The sequence below is a fragment of the Amphiura filiformis genome, chromosome 18 (genome assembly GCF_039555335.1).
Source record: "Amphiura filiformis chromosome 18, Afil_fr2py, whole genome shotgun sequence".
In the NCBI taxonomy this organism is placed as follows: domain Eukaryota; kingdom Metazoa; phylum Echinodermata; class Ophiuroidea; order Amphilepidida; family Amphiuridae; genus Amphiura; species Amphiura filiformis.
This window is the reverse complement of record NC_092645.1, coordinates 49,380,268-49,406,997: the sequence shown is the minus strand read 5'-3', so window position 1 is coordinate 49,406,997 and position 26,730 is coordinate 49,380,268. Positions and strand designations below refer to the sequence as shown.

Genomic DNA, 26,730 nt, shown 5'->3' with positions numbered 1-26,730 from the left:
TTAATCGTAGTTTGACTTTGTCTTTGTTCAGCTTTAATTGTCTCTCTCTAGCTCTCTCTAGTAATTTAGTCAGGTTCTGATCATGATCTTTTATGGCTGAGTCCATGTCAGATCCTCTTCCTATTACTAGTATATCATCAGCGATAACCTCTACTCCTTCCAATCCTTCTAATGCTTCATGAATTCTTCTCTGGAATTCTTCGGGAACGGAGCAAAGTCCAAATGGAAGTCGATTCCAATAATACCTTCCAAATGGTGTATGAAATGTTGTCAGTTCAGCTGATTCTTGATCAAGTTCAACCTGCCAAAATCCATCCTTGGCATCAAGAACAGAAAATACTTTGGCATCTGTCAACCGTGTGGCAACATCTTCAATTGTTGGCAGTTGGTAGTGTGGTCGCTGATTGCTTTATTGAGTGGTTTAGGATCTAGGCATATCCTAAGCTTGTCCTTTTGTCCTTTTTGTGCACTATAACCACACTTGACACCCATTGAGTGTGTTTCTTTATTGGACTTATTATTCCTTTTTGTTCCAACTCATCCAACTTGTCTTTTAGTGGTTTTCTTAATGTCGCTGGTACACGACGCGGTGGTTGCGCGCCTGGTGGGACTGTTTTTTTTACTTGTATCTTGTACTGTCCCGGCAGATGTCCAAGTCCATCAAAGACATCTGTGTACTCCTCGAGTATCTGGTTTGCTGCTTCTACCAGTTGTATGTTCTCATACTTGATTTCTACCAATCCCATGTATTCGGCTGCTTTCTTGCCAATAATTGGTTTATATGGCTCTTTGATGACTGTAACTGTCATCAAGTATTTCTTTCCATTGGCTGGATTTCTGACTTTTAGTTTCGTGTGTCCCAATGGTCTCATTTTGCTGTTGTTAGACATTGTTAGTTCCTCATCTTTGTTACTTGGTTCAATCATGCTTTTGATTCATTGTCCAAATCTTGGAAACTCATAACATTGCAACTTGCTCCAGTGTCTATTTGAAACTTTCTTCTTCTTCTTTTACTTCCAATTTCCATTGTAGCATACACTTGTTTTTCATCTTTCTTACTTCTACAAGCACATATCTCATCATAATCATCTTCATACTCATCAGTTTCCTCATCAACTTCTTCAAATTGTTTAACTCTTCCAGTTGACTTCTTTGTTCTACACTGATCGTAAAATGATTCATTCCACCACATTTGTTACATCTTTTTCCCCTGGCTGGGCTTTTGTTTCCTTCTTTGTGTTGCGGTCTTCCACATCTGGAACAACCTTCTTCCGCTTTTCTGGAATTGCGACTTGAACTTGCGGCGAGCATCGTAGGATTGCGGTTTGCGGCGAGTACTGGCATACTGTGTCTGTGACTTGCGTAGTATCAAATTTCTTCATTGCATGTATGGACTTGTCAGCACTATTTTCTTCAATTTTCTTCATTTGTTTTCTTGTTGCTTCATACATTGATTTCCTCAATTGCTGTTTGCAATGTGAGGTCTGATTTCTTTAAAAGTCTTTCTCTGAGCTTCACTGTACGTGGGCCCAACACTACACGATCCCTTATTAGCGACTCTTCCAAATCCCCATAATCACAATGTTCTGCTAGAGTGCGTAGTTTGGTGACATATTGCTCAATACTTTCCCCTTCACTTTGTGTGCTGGTGTTGAACATATATCTTTGGTAAATTATATTGGTCTTCTCTTTGCAAAAATCCTCGAATTTTTGTATGACAATCTTAAAGTGTTATTCAGATTTCCTTTGACAGCTGAACCATCGCGTATACGCGCGCGACGTCAAGCGTGTGCATTGGAGCATGTGCAAAATAATACGCACTGGACGGCTAGCAGTACGCTTAATTTGTAAAAGGAAATCTGAATAACACTTTAATTTTGTTTTCATCTCCCGCTTTTGTCCAGTTGAACTTATTATATTCTGTAAGTGCATCGTCTCCAATTATTGTTAATAATGTAGCGACCTGTTTATCATCTTGTTCTTCATTTACCCCAGTAGCTCTTGCAAAATTTGTCCATTTCTGTTTGAACTTTTTCCAGTTTGCAGGGGCGTTTTTGTATATTTCTAATGGTTCAGGCGGTGGGAGGGTAAGGTTAGTTGCCATTGCTAACTAATAAGCTTACTTCACTAAGTACTGTTTATAGTCTCTTGTAACGGCTCAAATTCTCTTCTTTTTTGAGCTCACTCACCCTTCACTTCCTTCTTTAATGCTTACTGCATTTACCACTTCTGTACATCATCTTACAAGTTCGTGTTATCTTGTAACTATAAACATTTATTAAATGTTCTGTGTGATACACATGTAACCATGCGGGCTGCCATCTTGGAAAAGCCCTTATTATTGGTGTTGCCGGTTCATTAGCATATTGATAATCTATCACTAAGTATGGATACTAGAAATCCCTAACCTTGCAACAGAAGCGACTCACTTCATTTTTTCACAGAAGGTGACTATTGAGTGTGGCATTTATAGAAACTTTCAATAATGGGAAAGTTCAACTTGGTTCTTACATAAATATCGATTCGTTACTCTATTGCACTTTTTTTGACTCACCCTGTAGAACTTATTTGAGTAATTAATGCAGAACAATAAAAATATGAATTGCACTAATTATCACTCTTCAAAAGAACTTTCTTTACACAAATGACAAAAAGAAACCCACTTTTTCTCACAACAAAGATGTAAATATCAATGCATATCCATGGGTTAGTGCAGTAAGCCTAATTTCATTCTGCTACCATAATGGGCCTCTGCAACCATAAGGGGCGGCAATATACCTAACCTTTAGGGTTAGGGTTTAGGATTTGGGTTAGGGTTAATTAGAGAATAAGCGATAGAATTTTATTTTGCCTATCCTCTACCGTGTGATAGGCGACAGGCAGGTCCAATATTTTGAGTAGTGGATGCGGCGCAGCCGGTATCCACTACGATAAAAATATTGGACCTGCCTGTCGCCTATCATAGGTAGAGGATAGGCAAAATAAAATTCCTATTGTTTATTCTCATTCTTAGTCAGTTAAATATTATTTTAATAACTGTAAACAAATTTTTAAAGCAAAAACTAAGTTACCGTCATAAAAACTCCCCTCATTATAAAATGAACGAAACTTGTTTACAACTTCACGTATTCTGTTGCGCGTATTGCTAACGAGTTCGCGTATTCCGCACTAGTCTACGCATCCAGCGCGATACATACGCGCACCCCTACACGCGTGTTACGCATTATCAAGACGCATGATGACGTGGGGTCATCTACGGCCTGATAGACGGCACCCGAAATCATGCGATTGTCCAATCAAAAATGTGTCTACGAACTAGACCACTCCCACTGACTAAGAATGTACTGTGGTCCATTATGGTTGCAGAAAATAACTATGTGTGCAGGAAGACTCTATCTACACTAGCTGCCCTATAGACATTTGATTATATATCTTCATTCTACACCCGGCAGCTATTGCAGATAGAACTTTCTCGCACTGCCCCTAGATAGAGATAAAAAATGGACTATTTATTCCATTTAAAATCCATACACCCCCTATGGATCTGAATGGGTGACTCCACCTGAAATCTCCCCTGTGCATGAGATTAGGGTCATGTCTTCCAAAAAAAGAAGGTGTATGGATTTCAACTGGAATAGCCTAAAATAATCAAACCTTACCTCAACACTTGACATCCAGTTCCTGACATTTACAAATGATTGTTCTGAGGTCACATCATACATAACGATAACACCGTCAGCTTTGCGGAAGTAATGCCTTGTGATGCTGCGAAATCGCTCCTGGCCTGCGGTATCCCACAACTGAAGCGCCACTAATTGGTCATTTACTGACATTGATTTGACTTGGAAGTCCACCCCTGAAAAAATGAGAAATTAAAGTGTAACTTGATTATAGCATATCTGTTTTTTGTCAAATTGAATGGAATTTGTATAAGTGATTGTATGATGGAGACACAGGCATGCATAGAGATTTAAAAGTATTGACACAAAGCATATAAACACAAAAATATAATGAGACGTTTCAGCCATGCTATCACCTTTAGCCCCCTCCCCCCCCAAAAAAAAGTAGACATGTCTCGAAGCTACCACACATGGTTGATGTTTTTTTAATTGCAGTCTGGGATTTATTAATTAACATCCCAAAACAACTGAGATCAATGATACTGATCACAAGCCCCCCACATTTCATATCGGGGGTGGTATTGATCTTTCAATTGACTAAATTAATTTCCCACTTTTTTTTTAAAAACAAAAACATCAAAAACCTGATGTTTTGGGCCAAAGTTTTTGCCCAGGGGGGCCACTCATATATAAAAGTTGTAAGCATGTGTGTGAATGCACTTTAGAAAAGCACCCTTAACAAGGACAACCATTGTGTCTTCAAAATGACCCTTAACAAGGATAATGGTTTGTTAACCTTACCCTTAACAAGGACAAAGTTACAAGTGGATTAAATCCAACCCTTAGCAAGGATGCATGATCAATTTTGAAGAAAAAAGTAAAAGACATCAACTTTCAAGGTTTCTTATTTCCTTTATTATTATACTCTAATTGGATACTTCCTAACTGGATTTGGTAGGCTTAGGCTTAGAATTATCGCCTGCATTATTAGGGCAGTATATTTTATTATGACGATTGTAGGGGTAGGAATGTGATTAGATTTAACTACCTTTAGCACGGGACACATGGTGTCAAAAATGACACCATTATTTGCCATAATCAATGATTTTGAGACCCTTAACACGGGCCCGTGTTGCAGTAGAAAAAACCACCCATATTCCGCGTTTTTGTTCACACGCATGCTTACAACTTTTTATATGAGTGGCCCCCCCTGGGAGTTTTTGGCACAGCAACAATTTTGAGAGTGTATGTGAGCGTTGTGGTAAACATGAGGAGAAACACAATATATGGAGTGTAAAAGCACATTGGACAAATTATTAAGGGGGGGGGGGGTCATGTGCACACAATGCCGGAGTCCACCCTGCCCTGGAATTGCCCATAGATGGTATTCTACATCAAGATCTGAATCATCAAATTTAAAGACTAAAAGTACTGACAAACTGATTGGATGGGACAGCAGCAGCTCAGTTGGTATAACATTTATAATAGACAAGAAAACCAATGTCACAGGATGACATGATCTAATTAGACCACAGTCGGCAATAATGAAACGGAGATGGGCAAAAATAATGCGCTAAAATCTAATAAAAACACAAGAAATGGACATATAAAAAGTTCATAACTTTGCAACAAAACCAAGTAAAATGAATTCATGTTAATTTCCAACCAAGAACACAAAACAGATAATTTAGATAACCACCAAACAGCATCCAAGTAATATGATATATGACAAAAGACAATGTTCATCAAAAATATTTTGCATTCAAATTCATTTAGAAAATCAGCCCATAACTATGGAAAATAGAACACATGGGTGCACTTTCAAATGCATTGTGGCAAGTAGGAAGGATACAGAAATATTTGAAAAAAGCATACTTATAATTGTAAAGAAATAGATATGATCAGTGTAAAGAAAATAAACAGATGTTTGTGTTTGTAATATGAGTTATAAAGCAACAATGTTAGTTTATATATTTCATTTAAAATCAAACTTAATTGAATTCAATACCTTTAAAATAAACAATTTACATGCAAACTATTCATAACATGATTAACATAACACTTAGAGAGAAACGCTCTCCCCCATGGTTCATTTAGAATTGGGTAAATGAATCATGAAAGTACTTCGTCCTTCGGAGGGGACGTTAAGCCGTCGGTCCCGTGTGCAGAGAGCCATACCTGTACATATATCTCGCAGTCAGTTTCGAAAAGAGTAGGGTGTTAACCCCTGACTGTTCCTAACCCGTCCCGGTGTTCAAATGGACCCCAATGGAAATAAGCTTCAATAGAGGCTTTCTTGGGTTATCCAGGGTTGTCACAACCCGAACAAATAAAAAAAAACCAAAAAACCAAAACCAAAACAAAAAAAAACCGAAATCATGACAACTGTTACTGTGCACTCTCAGTAATGCATTAATTAGAAGTGATGTAACTTCTTAATTATTATTCATGCAAGATATATAAACGTATACATTTTGATAAGGAAATTAGTCAAAGAATCATAATTCCTCAAACAATTAAATATACATGTATGGAAGCAATCATGTAAAATTGTTCATTAATTTGAATAGACTATTCCTATTTTTCTTATGGCATTAGGGAAGAAGATAGGAAGAAGGGGAAAGAGGAAGCAGTGGATGAAGAAAATGGAAATGAAGGGGATGCATGAAGATGAGAAAAGCTTAATTAGAACAAAAATGAAAAAAAGAAAAGAAAAGAGGAACATGAGGAAGACAAATAAGTAAAGTTAAATTTCCCACTTTTGTCACAAACACTCCTTGTTAGTCCAACTGATTCAATCATACCATGGCAGCCAATATGGATTACAGAACAAGACTGTGGTGCAGAACAAAGTTATTTTCTTTTAAACATAACAAGTAGAATTTCTTGCAAACAAAATGGCAGTATATTATACCATGGAGGTATATAAATAAATGGAGAATGATCGCCAGAATTCTAATCTCTTAAGTGGAGATTATCCTATTACCTCTATTCAATGAGTCACCAAACTTGAATGACTAGCCACTTCAGCCAAGCTATTGATCTCCACGATGGTTATGAGACTCTACCATGGTTCATTGATCGTCACTCCCAAAATTTCCTCATAGGAATTGACCCTATAGCTACATTGACCCGTACCGGAAGGCTTGTAAAAGAGACTGTATAATGACGTCAGCTAGTCAATTAGCTGTTCAACGTCGCCAGTTTTGATAGCTTATAGTTTCAATGTATGATTGTGCGAAAACCCAATGAAATTTGGATGTTCTGTTCTCAAGTTATGAAACTGTTTTCTACACTAGTTGTGCCGTAACTTGACAAATATACTTAGTTTTCATGTTCATATATTAAGCTTTTAAGGGGGTCTGAGGAAGTTCGAATATAGTGCAAATGAAAGCAAAACGCTTTTACCTTCCGATTGTGAAAAAATTATGTTGGGCCAATTTGGGCCAATTGAGTTAAGAGCGAGTAAAATTTACCGGAAGTACTTCGAATTCAGGTAAAATCTTTTCATCATCATTAAACTTCTCATTTTATAATAAATAATTATCAGTATTTAGGCCTAAATGATTATTAATATTATTAGGGGCCATCATTTTCTTTGGAGGGGGGTTCCAAATAGGTACCGGGGGGGGGGGGGCATAACTTTTTGGAAAGAAAAATAGGGGGTCATAGCCTGAGACCATAATGGTCATAGCCTAATTTAATTTGTCAAGAATCATGACCAAAATGTAGGGGGTCACAATATTAACACAGATATAGGCCTACAGATAGGGTGTTTATTTTATTCAAAAAGACTGATGCAATTTTTTGGCGAAAATTACATTTTGATATCAAATTTTCTGAAACATGAGCACTTTCCAATAAACATTATAAGTAACTGCATTTAGCACCCCATTGAAATAAATGACCAGTGAAACAGACTTAACAAAGTAATCAGCTTAGCATAATCAATATCCCCTGAAATTGCCTATTCAACAATAATTGGTCATAACCAACGTAGCACAAAAGATGCTTGGCTAGATCATTCTCCATTTATTTATATACCTCCATGATTATACTTACTAGACACACGATATTTACTCTATTTATACCTCCAGGGGCGTGACATTTTCGGAAGAGGGCGTTTATTAGGGCTTTTTTACAAAAATCATGCAGAAATGAAAAAACTATGAACTTAGTCATTTTTGGTAACTACCGATTGTGTCGACTGTGGTAAGCTTACTTACACAAGATAGCATGGAAATTTCAGCATTTTTAAACATTTTGGTTAAAACATGGTGGGGGAATAGCCTCGTTTTACTGCCAGTTACAATGCGAGTTCAGGACTCGTTACAACTCCTTCCAGTGCCATATTGCTCATTGCAAGTAAAATGTAAGTTTTTGCTTTGCAAGAAATTCTACTGAATATTGTGTACATGTATCAGAATCTGGTGCATAATAAAAACCTAGAATTATTAATGTTTACTCACAGACACGAACATGGATCATACTGATGCCTGATTAAAATATATTTAAAGTTTATTAAATTAACATTCAAATCAATTTTCAGAGTTAGAAAGATGTTACTTTCTTAATATTCCTTTATTCAGTGTAAACAAATGAATGGGCAGGCCAAGGCAACATTTCTACATGTAGATTAAGGGCTGGGGTATGAACGTTTGGACAGTATTTATTTTGGGACATTAGAGCACATCAGACATATCGAATTGCATTCTGAATACGAAGAATGTCCTTCTGATATGAAATAATTTTGATTTTTTGAAATTAGCAATTTAATACACATTTTATGGCAAATCATTAAAATTGATATTTTTGATATTTAACAGTACTTGAAGTAAACTTTATAAATCTGATGATTTATACTTAAAGTGTATGTAGGTGGGATGAAAAGTCGATGATCAATTGAAAATTTTGACCTTTTCATTATTGAAGATATGGATTTTTTCCCCAAAACACCAAAAAAAAAATAGGTTTTGGGAAAAAATCCATATCTTCAATATGAAAGGTCAACATTTTCAATTGACCGTCGGCTTTTCCACCCTGCTACATACACTTTAAGAATATATCATTAGATTTATATCATTTACTTCAAGGACTGTTATATATCAAAAATTTGAAAAATATCACATTTTTATAATTTGTCATAAAATTTGTATATTGTGATTTTCAAAAAATTAAAATTATTTGATATCAGAAAGACATGCTTCGTATTCAGAATGCAATTCGATAGGTCTGAGGTGCTCTCATGTCCTACAACAAATACTGTCAAAACGCAATAAACGCTCATTTTAGATCCCTTAATATGATTTTGAAAAGAAAAAAGAAAATCTTTTGTAATACGTTATTGTATTATTATTTGTGATATAAAGTTTAAAGTTGGTATTATTGAATGGATGAGTGCATACTTATCAAGATTAGCTATGACTTTTTTAGGAACCAGGCATTTTTGTTTTAAGGATTCAATCAGAGCCAAAACTTCAATTAAAGTTTACAATTTATCCTTGTCTGAAAACTCATCGCTATCAACTTATGTAAATATATATATTTTTGATTTGTTTTGAATCTGAATCACATCTATAGATGAGGTACCAATACAAAGACAATGATAACGAGGTTACAACTTACAAAAGTTACATATAAGATCCGTCATAATTCAACTGATTAGGTTTCTAAATCATGGCTTTGAAACGTCCTATAGTTCTGAAGACATTTTGACAAGTATCGATTATGTGCATGGCAAACCATGTGGTAAAAAGACTACATTCTTTCACATTTAAATATCATACACATGATGACAAGCCATGGTGATATGGAATATTAAACATACGACACAAAAATTGGGCTATTCCATTTCTTCCACAGAGGGAGTACACATTATAAATATAATAGACAGTTGGGTAACTTCTATTTGAAATACTCACTCCAGTTAAGTGGAAGATATAGGTAAAGCCATAATGCAGGGGGAGTCTGATGAGTTTCAAAATGATTAACCCCAACCAATTACATTTGAAAAACATATTCCCCCTGTGGAAGATATTTCCAAAATTTTACACAGGGGTAGTGTGGATTTCAACTGGAATAGCCCAATAAGCCATGTGCACTGCGATGGTTGTTAATACTCACCAATCGTTGCACTGAAATTGCCTTGGAAGGAATCGGTGCAAAAGCGATGGATGAAAGAGGTTTTGCCGACCCCAGAGTCGCCAACAAATACGACTTTAAAGAGTCTCTCTGGCACATTGTTAGTAGCAACAACCTTTAGTACAAAGCAATAAGGGTGGGTATATAAAAGCAAAGGGTGCATATGAGTGATAGTACCAGTGGCGTACTAGGTCAAGGTGGAGCAGGGGAGGGCAGAGGGCACTCAAGACAGCAGTTACCCAACTGGCCAGTTCAATCTACCGGGCAGGAATTGGTGCAATACATGCATCCTGGGTTTCCCTACCGGAAGTCAGTTTGACTGAATTTCTCTCTCATACAACACAATATGCATATAGAGGTAGTCATTGTGACGTCAACGCCGCCATCTTGTGGGCAAGATCTTCCGCATTGACGCTTGATTGAAGAGGTGCGTCACATGCTGCGACATTTGCGTAATCGGGGGTGTAATGTCTAATGCATGACATGCAGAACGGCAGTACCCACAAGATGGCAGATCCCACGGAAAAGCAGCTGACGGCCTCTATTGTATCACAAACGAGATGAATTAACCTCCGAGCTGTATGCGTATTACATACCCAAGGAGATGGATTAAACTCTGCGCATTATCTATTGTTATGCAATATGCATATTGTTTCATGAGAGAAAATCTGGTCAAACTGACTTCTGCTGGAGAAACCCAGGATCCATGTATTGTCCCATCAATTTTGGAGTAGGTGAGCATCGAGTCCCTCTAACCATGACACACCACAAAAACACTGGTCTTTGCACCCTCTCCCCCTCCCCTGACATGCCACTGGATACAGGAGGAGTAGACTATAGGTCATTTCTACACCATAGCCTACACCTGTTGCTTCATGAGGTGAGTTATTACAGAGCATGTTGGTAAATAATAACATCACATTTTGAAGAGACTTCCTCTGTCAAGGTATCACATTGCAATACACTAGGATCCACAACATGTTCATCTATCAGGGCATAGTTCTTTAACCCCAAAACATTTGTACATTCATTGAATGACCCTAGACAATTTGGGTACAAAAACTCATAATCTGCAACTTGAGGTCAAATTTTGCACGATGAGTGTTTAATTGAGGTTATTGAACTATATGCCATTGGGATGAGGCCATTGTGGTCCATAGTGATAATAGCAGGACGTCTCTTCAAGATTTGACTCAAAGTGGGTGGGTTGGCCAATACAGTTCAAACACTATTACTTCTGTCTTTTACTTCATGAAACTTTGTAAGTTTTCAAGAATCATAAAACACATCACTTTTTCAATGATTTGTAATAGTGACCAAACTGTAAAAGCATAAATAAATAAATAAATTATAAAGAGCACACAATGGGCTATTCCATTTAAAATCCACACTACTCCTGTGGAAGATTTTAGAAATATCTGCCACAGGAGGAGTATGAATTTCAAATGGAATTAACACATTAGCAGCTCCATTTGAAACCCATCTTCCCTCAGGGTAAGATTCAGGTTGAATCTTTCTCAGAGGGAGTATGAAATTCAAATGGAACAGCCTAATGTGCTAATTCCATCTGATATTCATACTCCTCCTGCGGCAGATATTTCTAAAATCTTCCACAGGGGTAGTGTGGATTTTAAATGGAATAGCCCAATATGACAAAACAAAAATAGCTTGCCAATTATGATGAACAACCACATTATTAACATTTAAGATGAAAAGGTATGTCTTTAGTACCAAACACTGTCTTTTATGGAGCATAATCATCTTGTTTCTCTCATCTAGCAAATTTCAGCCCAAATCGCGGGTCAAATAATCCAAAAGTCACCTATTTTTTCTTTTAACCATTGGTTTCTATGGGAGTGGTAGATACTGAAAGTCGCAGGAGCCAATGTTAAAAAGTCGCCTTTTTTTTAACCACCGGACAGGAAATTGTAAAAAGTTGCAGGGAAAATCTTCAAAAGTCGCCCAATTGGGCTACCATATCACGGGTTTGGCAACCCTGGGTATACTTTACTCATTCTTTTGCTTTAAAAGACAATGTTTGTGTTGTCATTATTAATAAAGTTTTTAGTTCTCCAAATGAATACATTATTAATCCATGCACCTTAATTCTTGTGTGTTTTGGGTCATTGTTAACAATAATGTAGCATAACACAATACCGGTAGTTAAGGAGGTACTACACCCCTCAATAAATTTGGGTCTATTTTTGCATTTTTCTCAAAAACTAATAACACAGTGGTAACAAAAGTTATGCATATTATAGGGGCAAGGAATCCAATTACTACACTGGAATTTTAGTCACCCAAGACAAGCGGTTTGTTATTTATGATCAGAAATAAGGTACCACTAGGATGTACCTCGCTTCCTATCATATATACTGAACCGCTTGTCTTGAGTCACTGAAATTTCAGTGTAGTAATTGGATTCCTTGCCCCAATAATATACATAACTTTTGTTACCAGCGTAATTATTTTTTTGAGAAAAATGCAAAAATAGTCACAAATTTACCACATGGGTGTAGTACCCCCTTAAGAAACAATATTGCAATATTATGATAGAAGTTGCTCTCAAAATCAGCAGTCAGCAATGGTGATTGTTTGCTTAAGTGAATTGTTTAGCATTGTAAACATGAATGTGTGTGCCACATCAACTGCTGTATTGTGGTGCTAAATATTTCAACCAAATACACAGGTTCAGTAAGTCCAAATCGTACTGGAATGTGAATTAAATAAGTACTAGTAACAGATTAAAAAGAATGAAAGTACTCACTCAAAATATTTTCAACTCCTATCAGAGTGTTGTTCACTCTGCAATGACTGTGGTGTTTCTAGATGTCGGCATTCCCAAATGGATGACGTCGCCACATTTGAAGGTTGCCGTTTTGAGATGAAAGAAGCCGTTGGATTAGGAGCAGCGGGAAGAACACTATGAATAAGGGTGTGTGGCATACAAATTGGACAGAGTTTATGATCAGATAATCTCAAAATGGCAACCTTCAAATGTGGTGACGTCATCACCGCCACTTAGGAATGCAGACATCTACAAACACCAGCCAATTATTGAGTCAACAAGACTCCTGGTAGTATTTGAATATTTCAAGTGAGTACTTTCATTCGTTTGGATTTTTTATCAGAACTTATTTAGTTGACTTTTAAATGATCCTGATGAATCTCATCAACAATACTGGTGTGAAGTTATATAACCCCACAATTATCTGCTGTCTCAGTGAAAGGAACAGTTTCTGCCAAAATCATTTGTATAACGAGTTATGGAGATCAACAAAATTAAATTATCAATCCAATTAGAATAATTGCTTTGCGACTGACAAGGAAGTGCAGCTTAATATATTGCAAGTATAGTAATGATTCAAATTCTCTCGCTTGCTATATGCATGATTATATTTAGCATGATATCAAGCTTTGTAGATTGAAAGCCTGTAGTGATTGATAATGTTCACAAAATTGGCTTAAGTTTGATCACGGAGTCGGTGTTTCCTAAGGTTTCAACATGACAAAACTGTTGCAACCTTAAGAATCACACAAATGTGCTTAATGTATTTGCTGTAAATATACATTTATTAAAGAGACATTTGTACCAACCCTTTGTGCATCACTCATAGATTCTGTTGTATGTGCTCCAACTGGTTCCCCTCTCATTGACAAGGCACTGAAGCCTAGTCCTTGGGTTCTGAAATATGAGATTATTGACAAAGAGGTTTTACAATATAACACCACATTTACATTGCAAAAAGAGCAAAATGTTTTTGTGGAATTCTTACAGAGGCATTGACAAGTAGGAAAAGATTTGTCACCATAAAATTACAAACCACTGTTACAATTGTGGTGACATTGACAAAATGACAAAACAGTATACTCCGTGAATAATAAGGAACATTTCATTTGAAAGTGATGAAATCTCACTTCATATGAAACACTAAATGTTGTACCCAAATGAACATTTAAGATTCAGAAATGCCACATGGCCTGTTCACCTGACACCTACATGTAGATGAATTATTCTTTATCAAAGAAACAAATCATCAAACTGATATAATGATGTATATTCATACGTAGCGGTAAACGAAAATAGAAAGCAAAATTATACTTCTACGCTACTCAAATTTGGTACACTCACCAAAGCGCTTTCACCGGGTCAACAGATGTTATTGCTCTGAAGATTGTTGTTGCTAGTGATGTCATCGGAGGAGGTGTCCTAGTACTACATCACTAGCAACAACAATCTTCAGAGCAATAACATCCGCTGAAGACACCGGTTGATCCGGTGAGAGTGCTCCGGTGAGTGTACCAAATTTGAGTAGCGTAGAAGTATAATTTTGCTTTCCATCAAACTGATGTTTTCCAATTTTCTAACAAGTAAGAAATTTTGAGCATATTATACAGCTCAAATTACCGTACTTTTCCTGACCAGACAGTCCATGCCAAAATTGTTACTACACCTTTACATTTCATCGAATCTCTTTTGATGTCTGTCATTTTGAACATCACACTTGAAAGATGTATGCTACGTAGAAACTTTATTTTGCAATTTCATAATTTGCATATTATTAGCATATTTGCAAGAAAAAACATGAAAATCAATAAATACCTATATTTTTCACAATTTCAATATTTTATTAGAAATGGTTTGTTATGACTTGATGAATGAAGCTGTTAAACAGATTTTGATATTTTTGCTTATTTTTCCTTTTTTGCCCCAAAATGTGTAAAAATCAAAATTTTTTGGATGACCTATATTTTCTTTGAATATTTATAAAATTTCTTAATTTAGGTATAATACAGTGCAGAAAAAGATGTCAAAAAATCTGTTAAACAGAATGGTCTGTCAAGTATCTATAGTTATTTTCATGACTCAAAATCATGCAAGGTCGAATGTAAGAAAAGTACGATCAGTTGAGCTGTACAAAATAGTTGTTTTCCGATTTTAATTGGAAAAGTGGCATCTCTGAAGTTCTTAAAAAAATTATAGTGGATGAGCCAAACAAGTTGGTAATTACCACAGGGCTATGAAATCCACGGTATCATGGTACCGGCGTTCCCAGAAAAAAAATTCATAGTCGCAGAAAAGACACAAAAAAAAGTCAGATTTTTTTTTAAATTTTATTTTTCCAATGTTTTTCCTAACCTTACACGAACCCATCTCCAAAACCTTATTGTAATATAACTATACAAGCCCACCTAAGCCCATCTAACCTAACACCTTTGCCCCAACCAAAAGGGAATTTTTGCCCATAAAAGCATCAAACCTAGGAGCGTCCGGGCGCTTCCCGTTCATGGGCTCGCAGAAAATATTCCAAACAGCAGTTCACGTTCCCAGAAAGGAAATTATTTTTCGCTGTCCTGAATTACCATTGGGAAGAGAAAAATGGTCACCATCGAATTCATGCAAGGGGAAAATGCTTATACTTTCTGTACCAATGGTCCATTTTTAATCTTCTGGTCAAGAGTCAAAAAAGGGGTCATTATCTCAAAACTGATCTGACTGTATCTAAAAATTGCCTTACAATTATTTGTCTTCTGATAACAATTCAAAATGAGGTGTTCTTTTTTCAAATAAAAACAGCAAAATATCAACATACCCTTCTAGACCGTCCACCTCTTCATCCCCTGCACCTAGTTTGGTTTGCCCCCCGCCCAACTCATCACATAATGATGACTCATTCCTCCCTGGAAACAAGCCCTGGTTGAGCAGATAGGTGTCGTCCACCTCAATATCATCATCATCTTCCTCTAAGCCATTAAGACCAGCGAGGCTTCCATCACCACCATCTGTGGACACCGAGGCCTGACTGCTGTTTGTGCCCATGCCTCGTCGTCTCCTACTGAAAATAACAATATAAATTGAGAATTTAATTATTATTTTTGAAGTTGAAATTTAAATTGATCATTTATGACTGAATAGGCCAGGGTTAGAGTTAGGATTTAGGGCTAGGGCATAGAGTTAGGGTTAATATTAGGGTTAGCTATGTAAGGGCTAAAGTAGTGATGGGAGGTATATGTGACACAATCTGCTACATGGGGACCAAAGGAGGCAAATTGAGTTACTGGAATTACCTTAATACAAACATTAGGCTGTCATATACTGAAAACACCAATGGTCTAGCATATATACATGGTACCGTACTAAAGTTTTGAGATTTTGTGATGTGTATTTTCTTATGTATTTATTTGTTTTTTCTTCTATATTTTTGCCTTGATCTCAATTTCAAATTTCCTGCCTTTCGCCCCATGGACCAGATTGTGTCACATATTATATGTGCTGCACCTATAGACGAATCCGACGAGCCAAGTGATGGTCAGGATTAAGTCCGCCATAGCTGGGGGCCATCCGCGCCAAACTAGCTTAGTTTGTTTGGATTGCGATCCAAGACATGCACTATCGCGAGCGCATCGAGGCTGTACACCTATGATACTAGTGTCGTGTAAAATGGATGGATGGCCCCCAGCTATGGCCGTCAGTGAGGTGTAGGAATGTGGCTCGTCAGATTCATCTATAGTCTAGGAAAGGGGGGGGGGGCATCCAAAGAAAGCTAAACCAGGCATGTAACCAATTTTGCTGTTTCGCGGGGCTTCATTACGGTCATTTGCCCTGGCTGAATTGAGGGGAAACATGCTAGCACAAAAAGGGAAGATTTATTAATATCAAATTGATTCTTTCAATCCTGATTTGACCCTGCATGTTTATCTCCTCAGCCACCCCACTGATTACGCCCCAAAGATCAAGTTATAGATGGTGGGTTTAAACCTGTATATAAAACTTATGCACAGTATATATCCACATGGAACAAACATGCAAACAAACATATATATCGTAAAACCTCATCTATAAGCATATATAGTGTTTTTGATAAAAGCTCATTTAATATGAAACAAGCGTAAATATGCCAATACAATAGATTGATCTTACAATAATACTTGTTTGTATATGCTTGGCTCTGTAATTCATTTGCTCAAACTCCATAATGGCGCCTGGATTAATTTAGCTTTCACCAGAAGCACTCGATATGCTTGAAGACGGGGTTTTACGGTATATCAACAGCATTCACAAGTACATCCAGCATTCATATAATTGCCATTCAATCAGAAGAAAAGAACAGGTTCATCAACATATTTTAATATTTCATATGTTAGTAGTAGACATGATTTGTGTTAGTATACAATGATATAGTTTGGTGTTATACTGTGATAACTGAAGGGGAAGATAATGAAGCATGTCAGCATACATTGTACATACATGAGATGGTTATGTGAAGAACTGATGTATATTGTAGTTAACATCCATACACTCCTATAGAAGACATGACTTTAATCTCCCACACAGGGGGTGTAGATTTCAAATGGAGTCACTCAATCAGCTGAAACCCCATTTGAAATTCACATTATTCGCTAAATTCGCTGCGCTTAAACGCGAATAAAATATTTTCATACGCGCTGCCGCTGATTCCCTAAACATAATAAATACACACAAAATGTTCTTTGATGTTTCCCTTAGTGGTATGATAATGTACCGTACCGGTCTGTCCTGACTGTACTAATTACATGATAAAGACCTACCCTTAAGCCTACTTATCAGACCTAGAGAAAAATTAGATTAACTTACCCAACAAACTCCAATTTGGGAAAAAACATTCTTAAAAAACAAAGCCTAACCTCTTTCTGTTGAGATCTTGAAAATTTACAGGTCTGTCCAGGCTGAATACGCAAGCGTGAAGTGAATTTCATCCTTCGATGAAACGCCTGAATAACCAATCAATCAATGCGACATTGTTATACAATCGCTGAACAACCTTTGTTCAACAGCTGTAGCTCCGTAAGCAAATACATCTCCCTCTGTGGAAGTTTGAGGTCATGTCTTCCATAGGGGTTACATGGATTTCAACTGGAATATCCCAAAGTTACATTTAAAACTTTAGATTGATTGTAGAACCAACACCAATGCTTTCTTTTGAGTTTCTCATTGATGATCATAAATGCAGGGTTGCCACATTTGCTATTTGGTAGCCCAATTGGGCAACTTTTAAAAATGTTCCTCAAAACTTTTGACAATTCCATAGAATCCAAAATAAATGTATAGGTGATAGAGTGCTTGAAATACCCTAAGAATTCAAGGTCCATTTGGGCACTTGGTTTAACGTTGAAAATATATGGGTACGCATTAATTTCTGGGGCCCAGTTGAAATTGTACACTTTTAATGTTATACTGGTCCACATTCTGATGCCGTATGACCTTAGAATCAACAACAGATATTGTTATCAAGGCTAGAGACATGCTATTCATGCAACATCAGTATGTAGCATATGTTCAACAAAAGATAAATGCACTCAACATTGAACATTAATCACTTCCACGAACACATACATTATGTAGCTATTCCACCTGTCACCTGTGAAGTAAATGTGCAAGAAGCACAACAGAGATATCATCAAAACTGTCTGCAAATGAATTGAGTAATGAGTTTAGTTGTCTGGTGAAGACAATTTGGGATATTCCAGTTGAAATTCGTACACCCCCTATCGAAGACATGACCTTAATCACCCACACAGGAAGTGTAATTATCAAATGGGGTTACGCACTCAGGTAATCCAATTTGAAATTCAGACTCCATGTGTAGAAGATTAAGGTCATATCTTCAATAGGGGGTGTATGGATTTCAAGTGGATTAGTCCAATATGAGCATTTTGAGTTCTGGAAAGATGACCCATGCTATATAATGAATTGTTTTTTCATCAGGCAGGTTTTTTTTTAAACAAACAAAAACAAAAACATTTGTGTACACAGATTGGTTTGTATGTGCAATATGTAACATTACGTTTTGTTACCTGGAGAGATTTGATCATGTCTCACTTCCTTTTTCAACCGAATCGACGGTAATAACTCTTGTAGTGAGGGATCAACAATTAACCACAAATTGCCTCAGGCAAAGCTCACTTCCTGGGAACCAGATACCACACAAGGTCATTTTTATGCAACTCAATGTCCCATTTGTGTTATATACTGCCTCTAGCTATAATGACATCCTTGTGATCTGGTCAACTCATTGACAGATATACCAACCTCCGGAGGGAAATCAATTTTTGATCAATTCTCTCCAGGTAGTGAAACGTAATGATTTCATGTCATGCTTGCTGGTGGGTGGAAGGTCTGTTACTAATCACACAATTAACACAGGTTAATTAGGCCATTAATGGTGCACAGGTGTAGTATTTTAGGGTTGCCACATGTATATGTCCTCATCTGTTTAAACGTGTGACATAATCTGATCCGTTCACACCAAAAGGAGGCAATTTTGAAAACTGAGATATTGTCATCATCACATACCCTCAAGATTCGCCTAATGGCGCACTTGGGCTCCTTTGCCTTGTGGTATATTTCATGTGCAAATAGAGGGCTCCCTCCTCTGAAATCCCAGCAAGAATCAAGGTTCCGTGCCCTTATTTGCTGGTGGGAGAGGGCACTTAATTGTGTGGGAGGGCACTTTTTGGTTGTGCCTAAAATTCTACTTGTGTCCAGGAAGCCCATAGCGTCTTTAGGCGAAACTTTACGGCATTCTGACCATACAGACTTGAAAAGTCCATGTGTGACCTGCTTGCACAAAATAAGCGTAAAGTTGAAAGTTGGGAGTTTCAAAACGTCCCAACTGTTAAGTTGATCTTCTTTGCTTGAAGACACCTGTATTGTCATTGGTATGTCATTTGTGAATAGGGACAGAATTGAATAAAGAGTACAGCATTCACAAAGGACAATATCACTGACTATATACAGGCATCTTCAAACAAAGAACAGCCAACTCATGAAACAGTTGGAAGGTCTCGAAACCACCAACTTGTGACTTTACCCTCATTTCATGGGAGGTCACATATAGCATGAGTAGTTTTAAAACTAAGAGTTTTAATAATGTATATTAAAACATCCTCGGTTCCCCTACTTGGTAGCCAAACTGATATTCATATATAAACTTTAAGGTACTCCTCAAAAAGGAAATGCCCTGCACAGCATGTTACACCTTGTCTAGTGACTATCATACTGTAATTTGGCAAGGTGGGGAATAACTTATAAGTGCAGGGCAAGGAACATAAATTGTTTTCTTCAACGTTTTTGTAGTACATTAGGCTATGTTTTAGAATAAGGTAAGCCACCCACCCACTATTAAGGACTTAAAATGTGACAACTCTTTCATTTTACATTACACCAAAGAATAAAACCATATGAAAAGACAGATTCTGACATTATCATTGTTACCTTAATGCTTCATCAACTTCCAATTTGGAAATGGTGAATTTGACGGGAGATTTGGAGCGGTTGATGTTGCCGTTACTGATGGGTGCAGCATGATTAAAAGGCAGGAAATCGGTTTTCAGTTAAATCACCAGACATGTGATATATACATTTTATCTAGTGGGTGTGTATGAAGGGTGTATGTTGCTATTAAAAGAGTATATTTTCTGCTTCCAACTCTACATATTTGTGACCATCCATCTCAAACCGCTCGTAAAGTCGGCAAATTGTATTTCGAGTTACAGTCCAAAATGTACATCAAGCTTGTATTCATGATGTACCCAATAATTGTCCTACAAGTTTCTCATTTCAGTCCAGTCCGCACATCAATCTTTAATCCTATTGTTGAAGAGGATAATAAGCTTATACTTATAGTAAATAGCTTTAGTCTTTGTTTGCTATGGCTAAATCCTGTTCAAGTGGTGGGTTAACCAACAATTAACAATGAGAGGACATTCCTGAACCTCGTTGACTTGGGGATGATTTGAAGTGACCGCCAATTATCACAATTTAATATTTAATACCAGCAATGTAGAAAAAGAGAAATGTTGTAGCACCAAAATAATATACCCTTTTACTGAAGGAGAAAAGTTGAACAAGCCGTAACTCCGCTTCTGGATATCGTTTGAAGTCAAATGATATATCATTGTAAAGCTTATGATATATATTTTCTAAACACGGAAGAAAACAAAATTGACCAGGGGCCGACTTTACGAGCGTTTCGATGTGGATAGTCACATTTGTCCTTTACCAGTGCTTGGAAATTAAGCGTCAGTATATTCGCTCCAATGCACTATCTAAAGTCCTCACAAGAAGCAACGCAGCGGAACAAATAAGTCTATAGCATACCGCAATAGAAAGCAGTAAAATTGCATTGATTTGAATTCAGCGCAAAGATAATAGTGGGTTTTACATGCCACAATATGTGCGTTTAATAACCATTGATCTCTGTTAAGTGCAACTTTTAAATTCTGTTTTTTTTCCTTTAAAAATACTGCTGTATTGTTAATATTGAATGAAACTGGGCAAATGGGATATCAAAATGTGTACATAAACCACCATTCTTGCTACATGTATGTTAAAATATTGTGGATACAATTAACAATTCTGAAGCTATAGGCGTATTTCTAATGGCTGCATTATTTTTTGTGGGGTCTTTATATATAAGTTTGATGAAAAAAACCCCAATTTGGCAGCATATAAATGCACCAGTCATATAACATTGTGTCAAGTTAGGTAATTCTTCCTTTCATGTATTGCCAGTTCATTACGACTCCACCCAAAATGGTGTGGAACCTTTGAAGGATTGCTCTCTGAGGGCTTGAATTATGCAAACACAATATTTCTGATTATTTGGGCCAAGAAAAAGTCTAAAGAATGTTGTAAAAAGCTGAATAGCTGATTATACATAGATTGTTAGGCCAAGTAAAAAAAATAACATGTATATCGTCCGGACTTTTTCAAAAATCGGTGAGGGAGGTCCTTATTATTTGTTATTATGTTATTTTTTTTACCATTCATTTCTGTGTAAAATTGCAATTGCAAAGTGTTTGTCAACACATTATAAAATCGGGGAGTCCTCCAAATATTTTTGTTATTTCCCCAGAGCCCTACCCCTAGCTTGAAGAAAGTGTTTGCAATGAGTATATAAATGATAACCAAGAACTTCTGAACATGTCTTTTCATCACAACAATTTTAGAAACAAAGTAAGGAAGCAAATAGGAAAAATAACAAAAATATTTGAAAATCTCCCAAAATCGGTGAGGGCGGGGACGATATACAATGTTTTTTATTTTACCAGGCCTTATACATAGTTTGGTAGACACTTTTGCTAAACCATAAAATAAGCCTTCTCATACTGCAATGGGCTATTCCATTTAAAATACATACTCCCCTGTAGAAGATTTTGGAAATATGTTCAGGAGGAGTATGCATATCAAATGGAATAAACATATTAGGCAGCTCCATTTGAAACTCATCCTCCCTCTGTAGAAGAATCAGGTTGAATCTATCTCAGAAGGTGTATGAAAATCAAATAAAGCTGCCTTTATATGCTAATTCCATTTGAAATACATACTCCCTCTGTGGAACATATTTCCAAAATCTTCCACAGGGGTAGTGTAGATTTTAAATGGAATAGCCCAATTGACACAAGGATGTTTTTCTATGTTGATACAATGCACACCCAGGCTACAGTTAATGGATATGCCTGTCTGTGTGTATGCTTAATACATGTATTTGCAAGTTCATACAAAAAGCATGTTAGAGATTGTCAGCATCTAGTCATGCTGTACATGTGCTAATCACTGCTTTATGCCGTATGTTAGAGTATGAATTTAAAGCAGTGATTGGTGAAATGGATATACACTGCACCTGTTACACATTTTACATTCCAACCATGGCAAGTTTCAAGGTGAATGTATCACATATTGATTAGGGTGCTATGTGACCTTATTTAATGTTAACAACCTCTATTGATCACTATCCTGATTTACTACTGACATAGACAATCAACCCATTGTTGAGTAATGTGATTTGCTACAAACATTATTTTTTTACTATCTTCATAACGTAAGATGTTAACATAAACTGCTCAAATAAAGAAAGTCCGCAGTCATGTAACCCGTTCTACATGAAAACCTGATTTTGTTATGACAATTTGATTGATAAAGTCGTGTGCAGAATCTTGTTAGCTCCAATTTGATACCAAATTTGGTACCCAAAACTCTAAATTCACAGAGATTGATACCTGTATATGAAATTTGGTGCATTTTCAAAAGTTGCAGATTGAAAACGGAGCACGCGGATCTGTAGGTGAATGGCAGAGTACGACCATTAACATAGCCCGAAACAACCGCTTGGTCATATCGATCGCATCGTGCCCTAGTATTCATCAGTAAAGCACTGTAACAATCCATGCGTTTTAAATTAACAATTGAATAAAGCGCGCACTTCGGATAGTCGACATGGGTTCATCGTGGGCAAACAAGCTTGACCACATTGCCACGCTAAGCAATTTCGACCGCGTGTATCGTTTTGATTTGCAACTTTTGAAAATGCACCAAATGCCATAAACTGGTATCAATCCTTGTTACTGTTGAGTGTTTGGTAGTAAACTTGGTATCAAATTAGAGCTAACAAGATCCCGCACTCGACCGTATCAATCAAATTGCCATAACAAGATCAGGTTTTGAAGTAGGACGAGTTACATGACTGCGGACTTTCTTTATTTGAGCAGTTTAGATGTAAAAAGTAATATACCTGTTGTGGTAGGTTGATGTGCATGCATGTGAGTGTATGCTAGCTCGAGATACTCTAGCTAAAATACAGGTTTACATTTACTATCTTACATTATCTTGCTGTATTTCAGCTAGAGCTCCAAACGACAAGCTTCCGGGTTTTTTGGAGAACAATACTGTTACGTAAGATGAAGAAGAAACCATACTCGGAGCCCGCCCTATACTCATTATTTCATTGTACTTATTGCAATTTGCCTCCACACATTACGTAATCAACACAAAGCTTTTGTGAGGATTAGTGAGTGGATAAGAAATTGACAGCGGAGGATACGAAGGACACACCGTTTGTTAGTTGTCAATCATGAATTGCCGCAACGTATTAATATTTTACTGCATGGCATTCCGCAAACACCAACACAAATTATGCCGTATTTTTCCAAAGATCATTTCATATGAAGTAAGCTGAATGCGATCTGTACTTTTGTAACATTCCGATCGCTTTTGATCACCTATTATCGGCGAATTTGCTTGAAAACACGTGAGTTCATGTTGTGTAAACATAATTAGCATAGACACAAATGAAATTACGATGCAATACAATGCAATTTGAAAGCGCAGCAGATCTATAGAAATAACGTTGCCCGGTTTTATGCAGAATTAGACCCTGTCTGGTGTATGCATTTGTTTTCACCAGCAACCATTGATTTAATTTTGTATGAATTTAAGCTCATAATACATGGACATCCACCATTTAATAAAAGACTTATTCCAGAGGGCACTACACACACGTAGAAAGAATTTTGCCTACATGTACATTCAGGTATAAAGTCAGGTCAGAGGTGGGGCGTGGCAATCATCATCGGTTGCCTGTGTAAAATTCTGGGGTCCATGGTTGCATGTGGGGGTGTGTGGGGGTGTACATGTACATAAATCCAAACTACCACTGTGGAAGATTTTGGAAATATCTTCTACAAGGGGAGTATGTTTTTCAAATGTAATTGGTTACAGTTAATCATTTTGAAAACCATACTCCCTCTGTATCATGTCTTTAACTATATCTTCCACAACTGGAGTGAGTATTTCAAATGGAAGTTACCCAATTGTCTATTCTATTCAAAACTTATACTCCCTCTGTGGAAGACTTTAGCTAAATCTTCCACAAGGGTAGCATGCATTTTAAATGGAATAGCCCATAGTATAATCTCACCTTGAGCTTGGGTCACTATAGCCACTCATGATTGACCCCTGTCTCGCAATATGAGCCAAAGCCTCAGCTTCAGCCTCCTCCTAGATGATGACAAAAAGAGAAACTGAATATCAAAACACACAATCATACAATTAAACTATAGGCTATTATTATTTTGTGATTTTAGCATCCTGTTTTTCAGGTATAGATATCCACCGTGTTGTAATTTTGGACCCAAAAATACAAATTGGACAATATCGTTGACAAATGACCAAATCTGTAAGGACGTGCCCATTTAAGGGCTGGGGTATGAACGTTTGGACAGTTTTTAGGGACATTTAGAGCACATCAGACATATCGAATTGCATTCTGAATACGAAGAATGTCCTTCTGATATCAAATAATTTAGATTTTTGAAATTAGCAATGTAATACACATTTTATGGCAAATGATTAAAATTGATATTTTTGATATTTAACAGTACTGGTAAACTTTATAAATCTGATGATTTATACTTAAAGTGTATGTAGGTGGGATGAAAATCCGACGATCAATTGACAATGTTGACCTTTCGTATTGAAGATATGGATTTTTTCCCCAAAACACACCAAAAAAATAGGTCTTTTTGGGAAAAAAATCCACATCTTCAATATGAAAGGTCAAAATTTTCAATTGATCGTCGGCTTTTCCTCCCAGCTACATACACTTTAAGAATATATCATTAGATTTATAAAAATTTACTTTGAGGACTGTTATTATATCAAAATGTGAAAAATATCAAACTTTAATAATTTGTCATAAAATTTGTACTATATCGTGAATTTCAAAAAATTAAAATTATTTGATATCAGAAAGACATTCTTCGTATTCAGAATGCAATTCGATATGTCTGATGTGATCTCATGTCCCACAACAAGTACTGTTGAAAAGCTCAAAACGCTCATTCCAGATCCCTTAAAAATTCTTCTTCAAAAGCTTCATAGCTACATGTATGGTGTCACTGGTAATACTTTAAATTGGTTTAGGTCGTACTTAAGTGGTAGAATACAATCAGTCAATGTTAACTCTACACTCTCCGATTTTAAGAATGTAAACATCGGCATTCCACAAGGTTCGATCTTATTTGGTCCACTGTTGTTTATAATTTATGTTAATTCTCTTCCTGAATGTATTGATTGTAAATGTGTTATGTATGCTGATGATACAACTTTGCTTTTCAAATCATCAGACCCATATGCTCTTCAGTCTCAGATGAATGATAGCTTGTTAAAAATTGCTCGGTGGTTTGAAATCAACAAGCTTACTCTTAACATTAAGAAAACTAAGTACATGCTTTTTGGAACAAATCATACTTTGAAAATTTTTGATGACATTTCACTTATCTATGGTAGTGAGTCTATCGAAAAGGTTGATAAATTTAAGTATTTGGGGGTCGATCATATTTGATCCAATCTTAACTTGGAATGAACATATCAATTATATTTCTTCTGTTATTTCTAAACGTATTGGTGTCATTCGCAGATTTAAGTTTTATCTTCCTCCAGCCACATTAAATTTACTTGCCAATGTATTGGTTTTCCCACATTTTGATTATTGCAGTCCTGTTTGGTCAAACTGCATTTCTGAACATTGTAATTCTCTCCAAATTCTTCAAAACAAACTTGCTTGTGTTCTTTTGTCTGCCGACATTAGAACACCCATTTCTGATATGATGAACATGCTTTCCTGGGACAGATTGAATGAAAGATGGGATAAACAGCTTCTTGTAATTGTTTTTAAATGTCTTCATCATGATGCTCCTTCTTACCTCTCATGGCAATTTATTTTTACTTCTTCAATTCATTCAAAATGTACCAGAAGTCAATCTTGTAATACACTTGTCTTGCCATCTTGGAATAATAATTCAGGGAAACAAACTTTTTCTTATAGAGGTGCCTCAGTGTGGAACAGATTGTCTTCTGATGTTCGCAGTAATCTTACATCAATGAATGTGAATATGTTAAAATCAAAGATATGCATTTAATTCACACCTTTCAAACTCTGTACTACTACTAAATTATCGCTAGGTCTGTTTGTTAAGATTCATGTCTTATAAATACATTTTATCATCTTGATTTGTAAATATTACCTACATGTACATGAATGTAAACATTATTCAATTTTGCTTTTCTTTTGTATTATGTAATTTATCTCTTGATATGTAAAATCTTATATTATTATCAGGGTCTCATGGGAGACCAGTTTTTGTAAAC

The 26,730-nt window shown here is 36.4% G+C and overlaps 1 protein-coding gene across 1 annotated transcript in view; it reads right to left on the bottom strand.

The window, feature by feature from the left end:
• Nucleotides 1-26,730, bottom strand: part of LOC140138765 (EF-hand calcium-binding domain-containing protein 4B-like) — a 79,047-nt gene that overhangs the window by 12,291 nt on the left and 40,026 nt on the right. The window contains 6 exon segments of the mRNA XM_072160531.1: nt 3,660-3,856; nt 9,744-9,876; nt 13,359-13,446; nt 15,356-15,598; nt 20,017-20,091; nt 24,500-24,579. Of these exon segments, the coding sequence (XP_072016632.1) occupies nt 3,660-3,856; nt 9,744-9,876; nt 13,359-13,446; nt 15,356-15,598; nt 20,017-20,091; nt 24,500-24,579 (816 nt within the window).